This window comes from Cucurbita moschata, unplaced genomic scaffold, assembly GCF_002738365.1.
Source record: "Cucurbita moschata cultivar Rifu unplaced genomic scaffold, Cmos_1.0 Cmo_Scf00003, whole genome shotgun sequence".
Taxonomy (NCBI): domain Eukaryota; kingdom Viridiplantae; phylum Streptophyta; class Magnoliopsida; order Cucurbitales; family Cucurbitaceae; genus Cucurbita; species Cucurbita moschata.
Genome location: NW_019268519.1, coordinates 7,047,638 through 7,067,181, shown reverse-complemented (window position 1 = coordinate 7,067,181; position 19,544 = coordinate 7,047,638). Strand labels below are relative to the sequence as shown.

Sequence of the window (19,544 nt, the reverse complement as noted above, 5' to 3'; positions counted from 1 at the left end):
AAAAAAAAAAAAAAAAAAAAAAAAAAAAAAAAAAAAAAAAAAAAAAAAAAAAAAAAAAAAAAAAAAAAAAAAAAAAAAAAAAACTCAGTCACCAAAAAACTTGCGAGTTTTCCAACGACCGCTGAGTTTCGCGGAACCCACGCGAAACGACAGCCACACCTCGCTCAACCTTCAGCCCACGACTCCTAGAATTGATTAGAGTACCTGCAAACAGAGAAAAGAACGAAAATACGAGAGAGAGAGAGAGAGAGAGAGAGAGAGAGAGAGAGATTTCGGATAACATCGACGAGTTTTCAATTCCTCTGACAAGTCCCAAACCACTCTAAAACCGACGCCAAACGCTTAGTTACCACCCCGAGAAGGATTCTCAATGAAAGCACAATAACTTAGAGTATGTTTTGTGCCTTTTCGTAAGCGCTATCGTCGGTAACCGAGGTCAAAAAATTGAATTTTCCTAAACGTTCTTAGATATGTGGTTTTAGGAACTTTTGGGCCACTAAACTTTGAGGAAGGAAAGAAGGACGACAAACAGAGAGGAAAAGGAAGAAAGAGGACCAAAATTGGCAACGGAAACACCGTGGGAAGGAGAGAGAAAACGCGCCAAAAAATCGGCCGAAGTTGAGTAAGGAAGACGAGATCCACGAATCCGGGTCAACCCCAACCCAAAACCTAATAGAGCAACCCGACTTCTTTCCCCTCGACCTCTGCCTTCGGTCCAGCCCAACTACAGTGGCCCAAACCTCAATCAAGCCCAGAAGCCACGGATCAGCTGAACCGACCCGAGACCAGACCCACGGTCCAATCGAATCGGCCTGCAACCCAAACGCTTGCGGCCCAATCCAGTGAACCAAGGCCCAACAACCAGCCCGCCCTAGTAGCCTTCTGTAGCAGCCGACCCGAACCAGAGTGCGACCCGCGCCTCAACCCTACGCCCACCACACGATGTGACATGCTCTACTTTTGCCATGTGGCACGCAGCGGCACAAGCGGTCCCTCGACTCGGCTCGGCACAAATGGCTCGGCGACTCCCAGTGGCTGTTTGGCTCGGCTCCCCTATTTTCAGCCTGATTTCCACTGTTTTACCCTCCCGGACCTATTTTCGGCCCTGATTAAGGTATCTGAGGTCGTTTTAGAGCCATATTTCATATTTATTGAATTATTGGTAAATTAATTGTGAAATATTAACTGAAGGTGGCGAACGGTGTGATAGGAAACAAACCCCGGCAACGTACGAAGCAGCTCTCACGAAACGGGAGCTTAGGTTTAGCTAATTAGGGAGTACTTCGGCCAAGGCCAACCAAGTAAGGGGTCTTACTATAGAATAGGCTAAAGATTGCTTGAATTATGATGATGTATGAGTATGACGTTGCGTTGTGATGTATGTTAAATGAACGTTATTTATGTTTTGATGCATGATGTACATGTTATATCTGATGCACTTAATTGCTTCTATGATGAGTATGATGTTTTCCAGGTTGAACATGCCTTATGATGGTGTTTGCCATATTGCATCATGGTGTTAGATTGACATAGGACACAACCCTAAGAGTATGAAAATGATATTAATGTAAATATCCACGAGCATATGTTACATAGTGTAACGAAGAGATGAGACTAGAGGGTTGTGTTAGATGAGATGTATAATTGGATTTAGAGGGACCTCATGCATATTGTATGTTCATAAGCATAAGGCTACTTCCCTGTAATGCCCGCTCATCGTCAACGCGATTAACAGGAGTTACCATCGACAACGATAACAAACTCTGATATCCAATCATAAAACTCAAAATATTTCTAAAAACATCCAGTAAAACATTTAAAACCAGTACTTTTAAAAACTTAAAACGACTAAAGTAAATTCTTGACAACGAAAGCATAAGTACACAAAACAGACACAGACATAGATTCCCAGTAGTCTTCAACCCGCTGGTCTCGTCCTCGGATGGCCTGCATCATCTAAATCTGGAAAGAAAAGTTATAATAATTTTGATGAGTAATTAGATTACTCAGTAAGTAGCTAGCTTATCATTCAAGAGTTCATAACTAATCTTTCCAGGTGTTTTCAAGTTTTATTCATCATTGACTCCTAGTTCTCTTACTAGGGTCATCTGTTCGTTAATGAGGTATCTCAGCTACCTCCAGCTAGGTTACTGACTCTCTCTCGATATGCTTATCTAGAATTTTCGGACTCGTATGTAAGACTCGCTCTCGGTCAAATACGGCCCGTCTACTAATTGCTCTGGCGGCCTGTTTATCTCATATACCAACGGTCAGGAGTACTCATGCTCCCTGACTTAGCACACAGCGCATTGGCCAGGAACTCCGCGGGAATTAGTAGACTATCATACTCATATAAATAAGCCATAGCTCAACAACCAATAAGCATATCTAGAGTTATAACCTTTCCATTAACATGCATAACATACTCACAGTTACTGCATGCTTTCATACATGTATCATGTTCAACACATAGAACATTCTGACAATCATTTATATCATGTTTACATCACAGACAAGCAGTCACAATATACAATAAACACTCAATATCATCAAAGCTCATCATAACATACTAAGCTCTTAATCAGGTAAACAACACACTCACATGTTGTAAAACAAGTTAAGAACTAGTTCATAGATCGATACGCTACTTACCTGGTTTCGAATCCCTCTCTCTTGATTGTACATTTAATAGGGTATTTCAACACAATTCCTTCCAATTAGACCTATATTTCACCATTTTCAAGGTAGGTATAGGTCAATCTAGGTAGAACAGGTCAAAACAAATCGAACGGGACAAACCGGGAACCGAAATGATGCTTCACGCGCCCTCACGCGCCCTCACATCCTCGGTGTGTCTGTCCCACGCGCCAGGAGCACACCCAGTCGCACACCCAGTCGCGGCCCTCACGCGCTTCTTCTTCTTCCTTCCGTTTTCTGAAATTTTTCCATCTTTTCTGTTAATACCTACTATATCCGGAAGCCATATCCTCCTTCTACGATTCGAATTTCATCCTGATTCCTTCTACAAATTTATAGATCTCCTTATTACGATTCTAAAAAGCCCTATTTCATAACTTATTATATAATATGAACCAAGATATCGAAATTTAAAGGTTCGGTGATATGGATTTTTCGTTACCTTTGCGACAACCGCTTAAATTAGCTTAGTTCAGAGCTTCAATGGCTAGAAAGCCTTCACAATCGTCTCCCCATCCTCATGTTTGCACGTTGTCACAACAAACGCCAAAGAACGTTAAGGTTTTGCCGGAAAACACGGATAACATTCTCTGTTTTCTGTTTCCCTCTTCCTCTGTTTCTTCGAAAATATTTGGTGCTTCCTCGTCGGCCTTACCAACGCCAACCACCACCACCATCCAAAACACTAACACAAAATAAAATCACCCTTCTTCATCCCACACCTCCATCTTCCTCTCTTTTCTTTCTTTTCCCTTCAATCCACCTGTCCATTCTTCCTTTCTCCATGGCAGCAGCTTCAAGCTGCTGCTGTCTTTTTCTTTTTCTTTTTTTTTTTAAATTTATTTATTTTTATTTTTATTTATTTTTATTTATTTATTTATTTATTATTTTCGGATTATTACAATCCCCTAGAGATGATGAGTGCGGACATGCACCGTATGATGAGCGCGAATGCGCACAGGTGCGAACACACACAGATGAAGGTGTTCATGAGGCGCATGACACTATGGGGTTCCGTTGACCTCCGGACGGTCCAGGGGGTGTGCGAGTGCCCTGAGATTCACACTCGCACGTGTGAGTCATGTGTAGGGAAGTACTACACATCCAATTTATCCGAGACTAGAGGCCACCCCTAAGATGATTAGAGATAGGTCCCTAAATCATGATTGCATGTGTTTGCATTTGCATGACCCCCTATAGTAGGGCCACTTATTGAGTATTTTTTGAAATACTCAAGCAGTGTGCCATATCATTTCTCAGGTAAAGGCAAGGCGCACTTGTACGGAGGACGGCGGCATCGCGAGCAGAGACTGTGGCACGTGCATAGGGTAGACTCATATTGAAATTCCTAATCTTAAGTTAGAATAAGTTGTTTTGCATTTTATTGTTTTAAACTATTTTATATTTGTTTTTATTTTTCTCTAAATTTCAGTATTTTTTTCATAAACACATAAGACCATGACTATGTTTTTCAAGAGAAGAAATTGTTTCAAGCATTTTTCGAAGTTTACGTTATAAATGATGTAAATGTAAGAGTTATATTTTTGCATTATAGATGAGCATGAGACATTAGTAACGACTCTGAGTACGTGGAAATTTAGGGTCGTTACAACATAAGTTAGGTTGGGATGAATTAGAAAAAAAATATTTGGACTAACCTAAAATTTTGAGTTAGTTAGGTTAGTAGCAAAATTCACAACCTAACCGAATCAAACCGAACCGAACTGAACCAAACCCTCTTTATTTTCAAAAAGTGTGACTATAGTTTGCAAGTTTAAGACATTAATGAAATTGATTAATTCATATACTTGTCGTTGCAATTAATACGTTGATGAGTGAACTTTAAGATACTTTCAATATCATTTCTTGAATCAATATTAGATGCTATTAATTTTGACAATAATTATGAAATCATATCTCATTAATGCAACCTAAAAATGACTTCAAATCGGTTGTTTAAGACGTCCAATTCAAAATTCTTTTAAAGGGGGATTGATTGTTCATTTACCCAAATATATTTAAAAAATAAAGTTCATAAAATTTAGAGATTTAATCCGACTTAATCAATTAATTAGTTGATTAAGAACAGCAAGAACTAAAATGATGGATTTGGAGGAATTTATTAAAACCAATAATAATTGGGTGAGGGTTAGAGCCGGCCTATTTTTGAATCGGAATTCGTCGAATTTGAAGCTTCAACAATGGAGGCTCCCCTTTATGATTTCATAATCCTAGGCGCCTCTGGGTTCACCGGCAAGTACGTGGTTCGAGAAGCCCTCAAATTCCTCAACCCTTCTTCCCCTTCTTCCCCACTCAAATCCTTCGCTCTTGCCGGTCGGAATCCCGCAAAACTGACGGAAACCCTCAAATGGGCAGCGCATCCCAACTCACCGCCGCCGATCCCGCTTCTATCCGCGGATGTTTCCGATCCACAATCCATCCACCGCATCTGCACCCAAACCAAGCTCATTCTCAACTGCGTCGGACCCTTCCGCCGCTACGGCGAGCCTGTGGTGGCGGCGTGTGTGGAGACAGGTTGCGATTATTTGGACATCTGTGGGGAGCCGGAGTTCATGGAGAAAATGGAAGCTAATTATCATGAGAGAGCGGTGGAGAATGGTTGTTTGGTGATTTCGGCTTGTGGGTTCGATTCGGTTCCGGCTGAATTGGGTTTGATGTTCAATTCCAAGCAGTGGGTTGGGGAATCGGCGCCGAATCGGATCGAGGCGTATTTGAGCTTGGAATCGAAGAGGAAAATTGTTGGGAACTTCGGGACTTTTGAATCGGCTGTTCTTGGTGTTGCTAATGCCGGCCGGTTAGTGCAATTGAGGCGTTCAAGGCCCAGAAGACCTCGCCCTACGGTCAGCAAATTTCTTCAAATTTACATTAATCAAAGCTTTAGTTTCTGGGAATGTTTGAACCATTTGTTATGATTATTATGTGCTGATAACAATCTGTTTAGCTTGCTTTTATGCATAAACTTGCAATATGTTGTGTATTTTGTTGTCTCAGATTCGTGGTCCTCCTCCTCCTAAAGGACCTACTGTAGAACACAACAAAGAGACAGGCCTTTGGGCTGTAAGATTACCTTCAGCTGATGCCACTGTTGTTCGTCGAACACTCTCTTTTCTAGCTGAAAACCCTCATGGTCTTCCTGGTGTTAACGAGCGTGTCGAAGAGATCGAACAGAGGACGACGTTTTGGTCGTCGGTGAAGCCAGCTCATTTTGGAGTAAAAATTGGTTCCAAGTCCTTGATTGGCACTCTGCGGATCATTGCAGCTGGAATGTTCATAGGGCTGTTTGGTATAACCTCATTCGGGAGGTGGCTTCTCTTGACGTTCCCTTCGGTTTTCAGTCTCGGTTGGTTCAAGAAGAAGGGTCCTTCGGAAGACGAGGTCGATAGCGCCTCGTTCAAGATGTGGTTTGTTGGTCATGGTTTTAGCAACAAGAGTGGTGAAGCGAATGGAGAACCAGATATGAAAATTGTAACGAGAGTGATGGGGCCTGAGATCGGATATATAACCACGCCGATAATCCTTGTTCAATGTGCATTGATTGTTCTAAGCAAACGCGAGGTTCTGCCAAAAGGAGGAGCTCTCACTCCAGGTATCGTGTTCGGACCTACTGATCTTCAGAAAAAACTCGAAGAGAATGGGATATGTTTTGATGTGATTTCAAAGAATGCTTAGCGGGTGAGTAATGTTTTTTTAGAATATGTGTCGTAACTTTTGCTGGATTTGTTTCTTTTGCATCTGAAACTGATCTCTGTGATATACTTTAGGTATGTAAGATTACTCTGTTGGTTTTCTTTCGAGAATTGAAGTTGGGCCCGTAAGAGCATTAGACTTAGAACTGAAGTTATTCCATAGTCTCTATGCTTTGATACGCCCTCGTTACATGCTCGGTACGTTTAGATACCATAGTAGTACGAACGAGTATAAAACTACTCATTAAGTAGCTCATATATAGGAAAATTATCGTTCGTAATCGTTTATGTGAGATCCTATATCAGTTGGGGAGGAGAACGAAGCATTTTCTATAAGAGTGTGGGCCGGTGATAAGCCAGAGGAAGGTGAGGAGTCAAGTCATCATGCCCCTGATGCCCTGGGTGACACACGTGCTACAATGGCCGGGACAAAGGGTCGTGATCCTGTTGAGCTAACTCCAAAAACCCGTCCTTAGTTCGGATTGTAGGCTGCAACTCGCTCGCATCAAGTCGGAATCGCTAGTAATCCCCGGTCAGCCATACGTTCATTCGTTCCCGGGCCTTGTACATACCGCCCGTCACACTATGGGAGCTAGCCATGTCCTAAGTCGTTGCCTTAACCGCAAGGAGGAGGATGCCGAAGGCAGGGCTAGTGACTGGAGTTCAGTTGTAACAAGGTAGACGTACTGGAAGGTGCGGCTGGATGTAAGAGTGGAAACTTCTCCTTGGCAAACACGTTTTAAAAACCTTGAAGGAAGCCCGAACTAAAGTCTTACAGTATATCATGAGTTTTAGCCTAAAGTCTTTGTTATATTCTGAATTAAACATACATCTTTATTATACGATATTAGACCGTCCATTAAAATTTTATGCACAGTGGATACCATTTAGTTGGTTAATTCAATTTAGGTCTTCAAATCACGTTTGTTGGTCACATCTTTTTATTATTATTATTATTATTCCCGAGTTATCTTAAGGTTTTAGGTAGTACCAAGTGATTTTTAAAGTATTCTTAAGGAAAGACCAAATTAGCTACTTACTTGCTCGGTTGTGTTTGGAACCTCAATTCTCGCACCCAGAGACTCAAATTTCTCCAATTTTCTTGTATATGACATCTATTATGTCAACATTAAATAACTAAAAAATATTTGGGTGAAACTAGTCTGAAAAAGGGTAAAATAGGCCAAAGAAACGATAGAGGTCATTTTTAGGTGACGTGACTAGTTCAAGTAAACTAGTCACATCATCATTTTCAACCTTTGTTTAAAGGGAAGACGAGCATGGGTAGTGCTCGATAACTCTTAAATTACTTTCACCTGTCTTGTGACACAATCGCACTTTTGAATGCAGCGGACTAGCGATTGTGCGACACTCACTTTCCAATGACAAGTAAGCTAAGCCAATTTGTTCTTGCGTCGCCTACAGCCAAGCGATGTATGATCGAGCCTCTAGTCTCGGTTTTAAAAGAAGGTTTTAGAAAACGAGGAGAGAGAGATTTTAGAAGGAGAGATTTTTGAAAGAGACGTTATATATAAGCAAGCAAGAGAGAGATAACAACGGCTTAACATATATAACCTTGGGTAGGGAGAAGTTGACAACTAATCATATCCCCTATAGTACATTCTTAAGCATTATGTCTGGCAGGCCTAGACATGATATTTTTTAAAATTGTTAAAGAATAAATAATAATAATAATAAAAAAAGGAATTTTTGAGGTCTACCACTGAATTTTCTTACTCCATTCAGTCCTCCACATCGGATGCATTTGTTAGGGGTGTATATGGGTTGAATTGAGTTGAGGGAATTTTTTGGACCAACTAAAAAATTTCGGTTCGTTAGGTTGGTAACTCAACCCAAACCGAAAAATTTTCACAACCCAACTCTCTATTTTCGGGATGTCTCGGGTTGTTAAAATAATAATTGAAGAAACTTTTATTTATCCACCATTTATGATTATTTGATACAATCTTATATAAAATTTTATTAACATGTCTTAATATATTTTATAAAATTTTATTCATTTTGGGTCAACTCGAGGTTTTTATGCAGTGAACCTGAAACCAAATCAAATCTATTCGAGTTTAGAAAAATCAACCTAGCCTAACTCGAAAGGTTAATCCAATCCAACTCAACTCTTACAAATTGGGTTGAATCGATTCAGGTTGTCGGGTTCAATGTACACCCCTAACATTTGTGGCAGAGCATAATAGGTCATATTAAAATTTGGAGTGACGGAGAGGACAAATCTGCGTGAGAGCTAGTTTTCCAATTTTCAATTTGTAGGGCTATTTTTGGGATAAACCTTCTAGACTAATTTTTCAATTTTGACATTTCATGCAAATTCCTCTCCTTTTTTTTTTTCTTTTTTTTTAATTTTTTTATAAAATTCTTCTCCTTATTTCGGTCAAACCCGAGACAAACCCGAGAGTTGAATACCCATAGTTTAAGTCTCAAAATCGAACTACTCACTTGCCTTCCTATATGGAAGGTGTGAATTTCATGTGATGAAGTTATGTTATATGGAAGGAGTGTATTTAGTCAAAGTCAACCTTTAACGAAGAACTACCAAAGTTAAAGTCTCCGAAGTTTACAACTCACGGAAGATTAAGATCTAATCGTAAAATATCAATTTTCTTAATTAATAAATTTATAAAAAGATATTAAATATTTCAAAATTTAATTTTATACAAACTCATGGAATGGAATACTCTCACTCACATGTATCCATACGAATGATTTAGATCAAATCATTAGTAACAATTACAAAATTTATTGAGTTGTATACATTGTTACCGGATAAAACACTAAATCTTATCTATATACTACAAATTTTTTAAGCTATTTTATGTCAATATACACATTTCAAGATTACGCTAATAACCTTAAATTTCTCATACATTATATTGTAAATAAAATAATAAAAATTATTATCGATTATTAACAAATAAATGTGAAATTTAATTAAAATAATAAATAAATAAATGTACGTATAAACATGTATAAACATATATAAGCATTTCAAGATTCTAATCATGCAAAACTCTAATGTTTGCATGAAGTCTAGCACAAGGACCACGGTAAATTGGAGAAATAGTTTTGCAGAAGTTTGAACTTGAAACTGACGTTGTGGGCTTATATAGTTGACTTGAATTTCAAAAGACAAAATCGAACTTTCATTAAAAATAAATAGTGACACCAGCTTTAAGTTAATAAAATAAGTGACATTACTATCGAAATGGTCAGAAGTTTGTATTATGTATGATGACACGCACCTAGTGGCTCTATACATGTCATATGTTTAATATGTGTGATGTGTTTATAATATGATATGACTATGAAATAACATGTTTGATGATACGATACATGATATGAAATGATATGTTTTGTGATACGATATGTAATAGCCCAAAATATATATATATATAATATAAAAAATATAAACAAATAAAAAAATTATAAAAAAAAAAAAGAAAAGTAAAAATAATAGTTATAATAACCCTTTCATAAATAAATAACTAAAAAAGGATGACTCAAAAATAAAAAATAAAACTTACCCACCTCTCACTCACCTCTCATTTTAATCTTATCCTCTCCTCAACCCACGGCACAATATCATTGCAGATTTAGAGATTTTGGTCTCCCTAAAATCCTATCCCAGATTTCGTTTTCATTTATAGTTATGGTTATAAGAAATTAATTTAGGATCAAATCTTGTTTTCTTTATCCAATATTTTATCACAAATTTTGTTTTTATTTATAGTTAGGGTTATAAGAAATTAATTTAGGATCAAATCTTGTTTTCTTTATCCAATATAAAATGTAATAATCAAATCTCATTTTCACTTATCCAATTGGCAATTCTATAAATATGTAAGATTAGGCAAACAATCTATTAAAATTTACTAATAATATATGTTTAGAAAATAAATACTGAAGAGGAGGAAGGTCGGTTTAAAGAATGAAAATCTATTTATACTATAAGAGTGAGGAGGGAAGATTGAGAAAAGATTTGTTTAATAGAATCTAAAAATAAAATCGGAAATATCAACGAGAAACTCCATTAAATTTTGTCCACTAACGGTATATATATATATATATAACATTTCAAGACTTTTAATAATGGATCAAGGTAGATTAGAGATAATGTTATAGAGTTCAAACTTGAAACTGATGTCATGAGCTCACAGAGGTTGTCTCGGATTTCAAAGGACGGAATCAAACTTTCATTAAAGATATATTCATGACAACGACTTAAGCTAGCTAGGTAAGTGGCCTTACTATCAACATGGTTATATTTGATATTGACACGTGCATGTGGTTCTGCACGTGTCATATATATTGATATGTGTGAATTATCTGTGAATCGGTATGCTTATATTATGTTATAATATGTGGATTGTATGATAATAATTATGGTACGATGTGTTCAAGGATATATTTGAGATAGGATATGAGAATGATGCACAAAACAAAATCTAACGATGGGAGTAAGATACGTTCATGAAACGTTAAGGTTAGGTTACATACCGGAGTGCTATGGATAAGGGAGATTGACGAAAGAATATGGTTAGAATATGGGTAGAAATGGATAGGTTTGTGATAGATTGATAAACGATAGCGTTAGGATATGTTTCTGTGATGATATGACTAAGGTATGTTCACGTAACGATATGACTGTGATAGGTACAAGAACGTTAAGGCTATGATAAGTTAGGGAACGATACGACCACGAAGTGTTTATGATATGACATGTTTATGATACGATATATTGTGATGTGATATGTTATTTTTAGATTGTTTTGAGTGATCATTGAGGTAATTGTTGTATGAATTGCACGTTATGAAATGATATGTTAAAAGCATGGAGCGTTATGTTATGTTTTCTAAATTGTATGTATATAGCATATTATGAATGACATGATATCACGATAAATGAAATGAAATGTAACCCCGTTAGGATTATGTATGATACATAGACTGAAAAATGAGAAATGACATGTTAAGCATGAAAGATGATAGCAAGGTTATATTCATTAATGATAAAAGTATAAATGTTGGGGACCTCATGCATTATGTGTGCTCATGCATTTAGGGGGACAACGAACACGAGGGTACGGACGCGTACAACCAATGGCAGGACAACGATCGGTATGTTTTGCATAGCACTGCCGTGACGGTTACTAGTTCTAACGAGTGTCCGGCCTAGGGAGTGTCCCAGTGTATGCTCGCCCGACAAGTAAGGTGGCCTAACGATGTGCGAACTGACTGGTGAGCCCATACCCGCACATATGGGCTGTATATAAAGTATATAGTACACGTCCAAATGACCCGTTAGGATAGTACCATAGGAAAACAGACTGAAAGGATAGGTCCCGTCATTACATTTGCATGGTCTTGCATTTAACCGCAATAGTGGGGTCACTTACTGAGTATTTCTTTAGATACTCAAGCCATGTGCTACTACATTTTTCAAGTTAAGGCAAGACATTCTTGTACGGCTGACGACGACATCGCAACTTGAGACCATGACACATGCATAAGATAGTGGTATTTATTTTCTTAGACTTAGGCTAGAATAGGATGTTTTTAACTTAAACACTTATTGATAAGATAAGGAATCACTACAAGGGGAATAAGATTCAGATTATCTTGTCGATCGAATATCTCAAGGCAAGAACATTGTTTGAGATTCGAATCACTCCACAAGCAAAATCGATCATGTCTAGCTTGAATGATTCTTGTTGATCAAATATCTCAAGGCAAGAACACTTGATTGAAATTCGAATTATTTCACAAGCAAGATTGATCATGTCGAGCTTGAATGATTCTACATGCAACCTAAACTACATAGAATTACAATAGCCTCAATGAAACTATTAAAGGCATTACAAGAGTTGTAACATTCATACTTAATAACCATAATTAACCATTATGTAATTGTAACTAAAGTAAATAAAAACTCTTAAAATACATTAATGAAATACAATAACTCTAAATTGTAATCCACCCAAAATTTATCACATGAAACTTCATTCTTCCTCAATGTGACATGAATTGAAATATCTTTTGATAATTTCAACAATATTTTCTTCACATTTTCATTGAAGCATATTGTATGATTGATGTCTCTTGGTTCATATCACTTATTTATTTTATTTCGGGTCTTTTGTTGTGTCGTTTTAAAGATGTTTTCGAAACACGTAAATCCATGACTGTGTTTTAAGGTAAAGGTTATGTTTTATGGAATTTAAATGAAGTTTTCCGCATTCAATGTTTATGGTACGTATACAGTAGCAACCTTAAATTAAGTAGAAAATTTCGGATCGTTACATGATAAGTGTAATGATATGGTATGTTGAAGGATATAATATGTACATGCCATGATATAACACGATGTATGATAGGTCACCTAAGGGAATACAACTTTAATATAATAAGCCTCATTTATGTTCATGTTTTTGCATTTTCTAATCCCAATAGTTGGGTCAGTATTTTTTAAAAACTCAAGGCACCCTACACAGTTGACGAAAACATCACAAGTAAATATCTATATTTTAAGTAAAGGCAAGATACCCTACACAAGCAAGACACCCTACACAGTAATTGCTGATAACATCACAAGTAAATATCATGGCACATGCAATAGGTAGATCTATTTAAATTTCTTAGACCGATTATATTTAATATTTACTTTAACTTATTTAATATTTCTTTAATATTGTTTTAAATTTTTTTTCTTAAATACGTAAGTTCATACATTTAAATTTCTTAGACTTTAGGTTAGTATATAACGTGATTATACTTTTAACTTGTTTAATATTTCTTTTAATTGATTATTTCTACATAAGAAGATACGTTATGTATATAGGGTAGAGATTGATCTGCATAAGAAGCGTTATGTATATAGGGTAGAGATTGATTATTTCTGCATAAGAAGCTACGTTATGTATATAGGGTAAAAATATAGGGTTGTTACACTTTTGTTGATTAAGATACTTCAATTATCTTTTCTTGAAGTCTACAAATTTTGACAATAACTATGAAACCAATAACAATATTACTGTTGGACGAATTGAATGATATTGTCCACTTTGAGTATGAGCTCTTATGGCTTTGTTTTGAGATTCCCCGGAAGGTCTCGTAGGAGATAATATTCTTTGATTATAAGCCCATGATCATTTCCTAAATTAACCGAGGTGGTACTTTCCTCCAACAATTACAACCCGACTCAACCAACCTTGAAATCCCGGTAGGAATTAAAATCAACTAGGCAGCAAAGTAGATTAGTAAATAGCATTTAAAGCTTAATAGTAATGGTTCCCAACGTACACTTTCCTCCACATTCCCACCGGAATTTAAGAACCCACCGGAATCTGTCAAATTAGAAGCTTCAACAATGGAGGCTCCCCTTTACGATTTCATAATCCTAGCCGCCTCTGGTTTCACCGGCAAGTACGTGGTCCGACAAGCCCTCAAATTCCTCAACCCATCTCCTTCTTCCCCTCTCAAATCCTTCGCTCTAGCCGGTCGGAATCCGACAAAGCTGTCGGAAACTCTCAAATGGGCAGCTCATCCCAACTCCCCGCCGTCAATTCCGCTTCTAACCGCCGATATTTCCGACCCACAATCCATCCACCGCCTCTGCACCCAAACCAAGCTCATCCTCAACTGCGCCGGACCCTTCCGCCGCTACGGCGAGCCGGTGGTAGCGGCGTGTGTAGAGACAGGGTGCGATTATTTGGACATTTGTGGGGAGCCGGAGTTCATGGAGACAATGGAAGCTAATTATCATGAGAGAGCGGTTGAGAATGGTTGTTTGGTGATTTCGGCTTGTGGGTTCGACTCGGTTCCGGCTGAATTGGGTTTTATTTTCAATTCCAAGCAATGGGTTGGGGAATCGGCGCCGAACCGGGTCGAGGCGTATTTGAGCTTGGAATCCAAGAACAAAATTGTTGCGAATTTTGGGACACTTGAGTCGGCTGTTTTGGGTGTCGCTAATGCCGACCGGTTAGTGCAATTGCGGCGGTCGAGGCCTAGAAGACCTCGGCCAACGGTGAGGAAAATTCCACAATTTTAAATATATATTTGAAAATATTTGAAATTTATGGAACATTATTAAAATTTATTATGAATTTTGTTGTGTCAGATTCCGGGTTGTCCTCCTCCTAAAGGACCAACTGTGGAACACAACAAAGAGACAAGCCTTTGGGCTGTAAGATTACCTTCAGCTGATTCCACTGTTGTTCGTAGAACACTCTCTTCTCTAGCTCAAAACCCTCATGGTCTTCCCGGTGTTAACGAGCACGTCGAAGAGATCGAACAGAGGACGACGTTTTGGTCGTCGGTGAAGCCAGCTCATTTCGGCGTAAAAATTGGCCATAAGTCATTGATTTGCATTCTCCAAATGATTGCGGTTGGAATGATCATAGGTTTGTTGAGTAGAAGTTTGTTCGGGACGTGGCTTCTTTTGACATTCCCTTCGATTTTTAGTCTCGGTTGGTTTAGGAAGAACGGTCCTTCTGAAGACGAGGTCGATAGTGCGTCGTTTAAGATGTGGTTTGTTGGTCATGGTTTTAGTAATAATAATGGTGGAGGGAATCGAGAACTCGATATGAAAGTTGTAACGAGAGTGATGGGGCCTGAATCTGGATATGTAGCTACTTCGATAATCCTTGTTCAATGTGCTTTTGTTGTTCTAAGCAAACGCGAGATTCTTCCAGAAGGAGGAGTTCTTACTCCTGGTATTGTGTTTGGACCTACTAATCTTCAGAAAAGACTCGAAGAGAATAGGATAAGTTTTGATGTTATTTCAAAGCATGCTCCGTTGCAGAAGTTGTAGTCAGGTTCTTTCAGAGATCATTTGCGATATGCTTTAGGTACTCCCAGTAAAATAAACTCGATAGATGAGAATAAAATTGTTCTTTTACTTATACAACTTAAGATAAATAAGAGCTTATATTATCTGCTACTCGATCTTGAGTTTTGCAATGCTTCATCGTTATTTTCCATCTTTAACCAAGTCTCTAATGAAACGGTTACTTCTTTAGTAAAAAAAACTTGATTCTTTGATAGTAGAACCATTATCACAAAATAAAACCGTTTCACGTTCCTTGAACACACTTTAACCTTTTCAACGTCCATTTAACCCATAAAGCTTGATATCCAACTGTAGATATATTATGCTTCGATGGTAGAAACAGCCATAATAAGTTGTTTCTTTGAGCTCCGTGAAAAAGAATATGAACCAATACTAAAAACATAACCTAATGTACTTTTATGAACATCAAAATCACAACCCTAATCACTATCATGATATCGAATCAATATGGATACGAGAATATTTTATTTGCAATAAATTCCATGCCATATATGTAACCAATAACTTTTTTTACCTACTTCCCATTGATTTCTTTGTCCTTGGCATGAATCTACTTACCAATATTTACTTCCCATCAATTTATTTGTCTTTTTTCATGAATCTACTTACGATATTTACTTCGAAATGACTTTTTTTGGACTTGTCATGAATCTACTTACCATATTTACAACGAATAAAATATCATGTCTCGTTACTGTCAAGTACATCAAGCTCCCAACTAAACTTTGATACAAACTAAGGCCAACTTCTTCTTCATTAGCATCTTACTTGTCACGACCCAATTTTTGAGATTTCGAAACTCGGACCATGACTAAAAAAAAAAAAGACTAAAAGTAATTAAAATAAAAGATAAAAATGCAATAAACTTTAAATCAAATATAGACAAACAACAACCATACGATTAAATACAAAATAAAATCCAATTATAATACAGTGGTGGTTCGAATTTTTTACAAAGGAGAAAATGAGTTTGAGTGTAATTACAAAACGAAATGTAAAAGACTCAAATATAAAGACGAATTGACACTCTGGAATGACTTCATCTGTGACCATGCAACTCTTGAATACTCTACACGTTGATCAATAACCTGCGAATATCTGAAAAAGAAGGAAAAATGGTGTGTATAAAAATACTCGGTAAGCAACCTACTTGTAGGCTCTTATCATATCCTTAACCTAGTAGGTTTCCACGGGCCGTACTTTAGGCGGTAGGGATTTTCAACCTACTCTCTACTACTCTCTAAAAATCTCGGAGACCTCAAAATTTTGAGCAAATCTTTGATCTGGATTTTAACCCTAGGGGTCTTTACGGATTTTTCAACTTTTTTGTTCTTTGACATAGATGATTGTTTTGCTTATGTAGTCAATGCCTAGTGTCCTAAGGCGTCCTAGGTTAAGGCACTGCCTCATAATAATGTGGTGGGACACCATGATGTTTGTTAGCCAAAAAATCATGGGAGGTTAGCTGACGAACTCTCCCACAAAACCATATAGCCACCCTAGTCTGGGGAAGAGACCCTCGAGTGCTTGCCGTCTGTTGTGTCTACCTACGTGGTCCCACATCCCCTCTTAGGATGGATTCTACTATACAGGGCAAACATCTAGTTGCCTTAATGCGCTACACTACCCACCCTAAGCTTGACTCGATGGTACCTATACTACTACCACTTGGTAGGGCGCGGTTGTTGGTATTTATGCCCTAAAGCCTCGTAATTAATTATTTAATTTTTAATAAAATTTTATTTACCATTTAATATTATCCATGGTATGAAAATCCAAGGTCATTAATGTAATCTTGAATAGTATGTGCTTGACATACAAGAGAATTGTGTTTAAGTAATTGTTAAGTTATGGAGCATGCTGCTTATTTATAGTTTAGTCAACGTTATGCCTAGTAAGACTATATTTAGTAAATGACATATAAAGCAAATTGTCATAAACAGTAAATAGCTATGTATAGTAAAAAGCTATATCTAGTAAAACTAGTAGATGATTATATCAGTAAAGCTATATATAGTAAGCTAAACCATATATATATATATATACCTAGTCAGAGCTAGGATTCTCTGTATTTCTCTTGTACATACTTGGAGTCATCAATACAAATCCTTTAGCCAATATTCTCCTTGCATTTTCTCTATCTTGTTATTTGTGTTCATCTAGATCGAGTGTATGCGTTGTTGTGCGATCCTAACAACTGGTATCAGAGTTAGGCAAAATTCACCACGATCTGTGAAGATGGAAAGCTTAAAGATTGAAATTAAGAAGTTCGATGGATCCGATTTCAGTTTATGAAAAATGCAGATTGAAGATTATCTATATCAGAAAGGTCTTCATAAACCCCTATTGGGGGTGATGCCGGATACCATGACCACGGAGCAGTAGAAGCTTAAGGATTGACAAGCCTTAGGGTTAATCTGATTGACGCTATCCAAAAACGTGGCATTCAACGTCATCAAGGAGAAGACAACGTCAGATCTGTTGAAGGCGATGTAGAATATGTATGAAAAACTGTCGGCTATGAACAAGGTGATATGTGGTAATCACTACAAGGGGAGTAAGACTCGGATTACCTTGTTGATCGAATATCTCAAGGCAAAAACATTGTTTGAGATTCGAATCACTCCACAAGCAAGATCGATCATGCCTAGCATGAATGATTCTTGTTGATCAAATATCTCAACGCAAGAACACTTGTTTGAGATTTGAATCACTCCACAAGCAAGATTGATCATGTCAAGCTTGAATGATTCTACATGCAACCTAAACTACATAGAATTACAAAGAAACTTAGTCATTGGCTAAAGAAGAGCATAAATGCTTCTTTTACTATATTTTCCAAGTCTTTTACAAATACAACATACATGGTTTTATATAGCCTCAAAATGAAACTATTAAAGATATTCCAAGAGTTGTAACATTCATACTTAATGACCATAATTAACCATTATGTAATTGTAACCTAAAGTAAATAAAAAGTCTTAAAATATATTAATGAAATACAATAACTCTAAATTACTCTAAATTGTAATCGACCCAAAATTTATAACATGAAACTCCATTCTTCTAAAATGTGGCATGAATTGAAATATCTTTTGATAATTTCAACAATATTTTCTTCACATATTCATTGAAACATATTGTATGATTGATGTCTCTTGGTTCATATCACAAGGTGATATGTGGAAATCACTACAAGGGGAGTAAGATTTGGATTACCTTGTTGATCGAATATATCTCAAGGCAAGAATATTGTTTGAGATTCGAATCACTCCACAAGCAAGATCGATCATGTCTAGCTTGAATGATTTTTGTTGATCAAATATCTTAACGCAAAAATACTTGTTTGAGATTCGAATCACTCCACAAGCAAGATTGATCATGTCGAGCTTGAATGATTCTACATGCAACCTAAACTACATAGAATTACAAAGAAACTTAGTCATTGCTAAAGAAAGCACAAATGCTCCTTTTACTATATTTTCCAAGTCTTCTTACAAATACAACACACATGGCTTTATATAGCCTCAAAATGAAACCATTAAAGGCATTACAAGAGGTGTAACATTCATAATTAATGGCAATAATTAACCATGATCTAATTGTAACCTAGAGTAAATTAAAAGTCTTAAAATATTTTAATGAAATACAATAACTCTAAATTGTAATCCATCCAAAATTTATAACATGAAACTTCATTGTTCTTCAATGTGGCATGAATTGAAATATCTTTTGATAATTTCAACAATATTTTCTTCACATCTTCATTGAAGCATATTATATGATTGATGTCTCTTAGTTCATATCATTCTTCACTTTTTCAAGAGGATTCGTCCTCGAATCTATTTGTGAAACTTTGCTGCAAAAAATAAGTTATGGAAATACGAAGGACCTCACAACACTCTCTCACGAGTATACACTCAAGGAATTTTAGGCCACTCTTTTTACACTCATTTACACAAATGAAGCTCTCCTTCTCACCTCTCAAAATTTTAAATAGAGCAAAGATTGAATTTTGAACTCTGGGTCGATCAAAAACTAAAAAGATAAAAATAAATAAAAATTAAATTGAGAAGAAATGCAAAGGAAACATATATCCGATCTTGAGCCTGAAGCTCTGATACCAAATGATAAGATAAGGAATCACTACAAGGAGAATAAGATTCGGATTACCTTGTTGATCGAATATCTCAAGGCAAGAATATTGTTTGAGATTCGAATCACTCCACAAGCAAGATCGATCATGTCTAGCTTGAATGATT

General features: G+C 36.8%; 2 protein-coding genes and 1 long non-coding RNA gene across 3 annotated transcripts; 2 read left to right on the top strand and 1 right to left on the bottom strand.

Annotated features, from left to right (window-relative positions):
* Positions 1-2,641: 2,641 nt before the first annotated feature.
* On the bottom strand, positions 2,642-3,187 carry LOC111441085. Its single transcript, XR_002710072.1, has 3 exons — positions 3,140-3,187; positions 2,800-2,934; positions 2,642-2,723 (listed from the first exon to the last, which is right to left on the bottom strand). It is a non-coding gene; the product is annotated as an uncharacterized LOC111441085 (long non-coding RNA).
* A 1,632-nt stretch (positions 3,188-4,819) lies between these two features.
* Positions 4,820-6,547, top strand: LOC111441017 (probable mitochondrial saccharopine dehydrogenase-like oxidoreductase At5g39410). Its single transcript, XM_023077909.1, has 2 exons — positions 4,820-5,558; positions 5,710-6,547. Exons 1-2 carry the CDS (start codon positions 4,899-4,901, stop codon positions 6,385-6,387), a joined length of 1,338 nt encoding a protein of 445 aa, XP_022933677.1. The 5' UTR covers positions 4,820-4,898; the 3' UTR covers positions 6,388-6,547.
* A 7,211-nt stretch (positions 6,548-13,758) lies between these two features.
* LOC111432797 (probable mitochondrial saccharopine dehydrogenase-like oxidoreductase At5g39410) lies at positions 13,759-15,357 on the top strand. Its single transcript, XM_023069756.1, has 2 exons — positions 13,759-14,457; positions 14,551-15,357. The coding sequence occupies exons 1-2, from the start codon at positions 13,801-13,803 to the stop codon at positions 15,241-15,243; spliced, it is 1,350 nt and encodes a 449-aa protein (XP_022925524.1). The 5' UTR covers positions 13,759-13,800; the 3' UTR covers positions 15,244-15,357.
* Positions 15,358-19,544: the final 4,187 nt, after the last annotated feature.

Bases quoted from the DNA above. Each gene is read 5' to 3' on its own strand.
- LOC111441017 (XM_023077909.1), top strand. From the start codon at position 4,899: ATGGAGGCTCCCCTTTATGATTTCATAATCCTAGGCGCCTCTGGGTTC. The intron at 5,559-5,709 runs GTCAGCAAATTT...TTGTTGTCTCAG, and splicing joins CCAGAAGACCTCGCCCTACG to ATTCGTGGTCCTCCTCCTCC.
- LOC111432797 (XM_023069756.1), top strand. From the start codon at position 13,801: ATGGAGGCTCCCCTTTACGATTTCATAATCCTAGCCGCCTCTGGTTTC. The intron at 14,458-14,550 runs GTGAGGAAAATT...TTGTTGTGTCAG, and splicing joins CTAGAAGACCTCGGCCAACG to ATTCCGGGTTGTCCTCCTCC.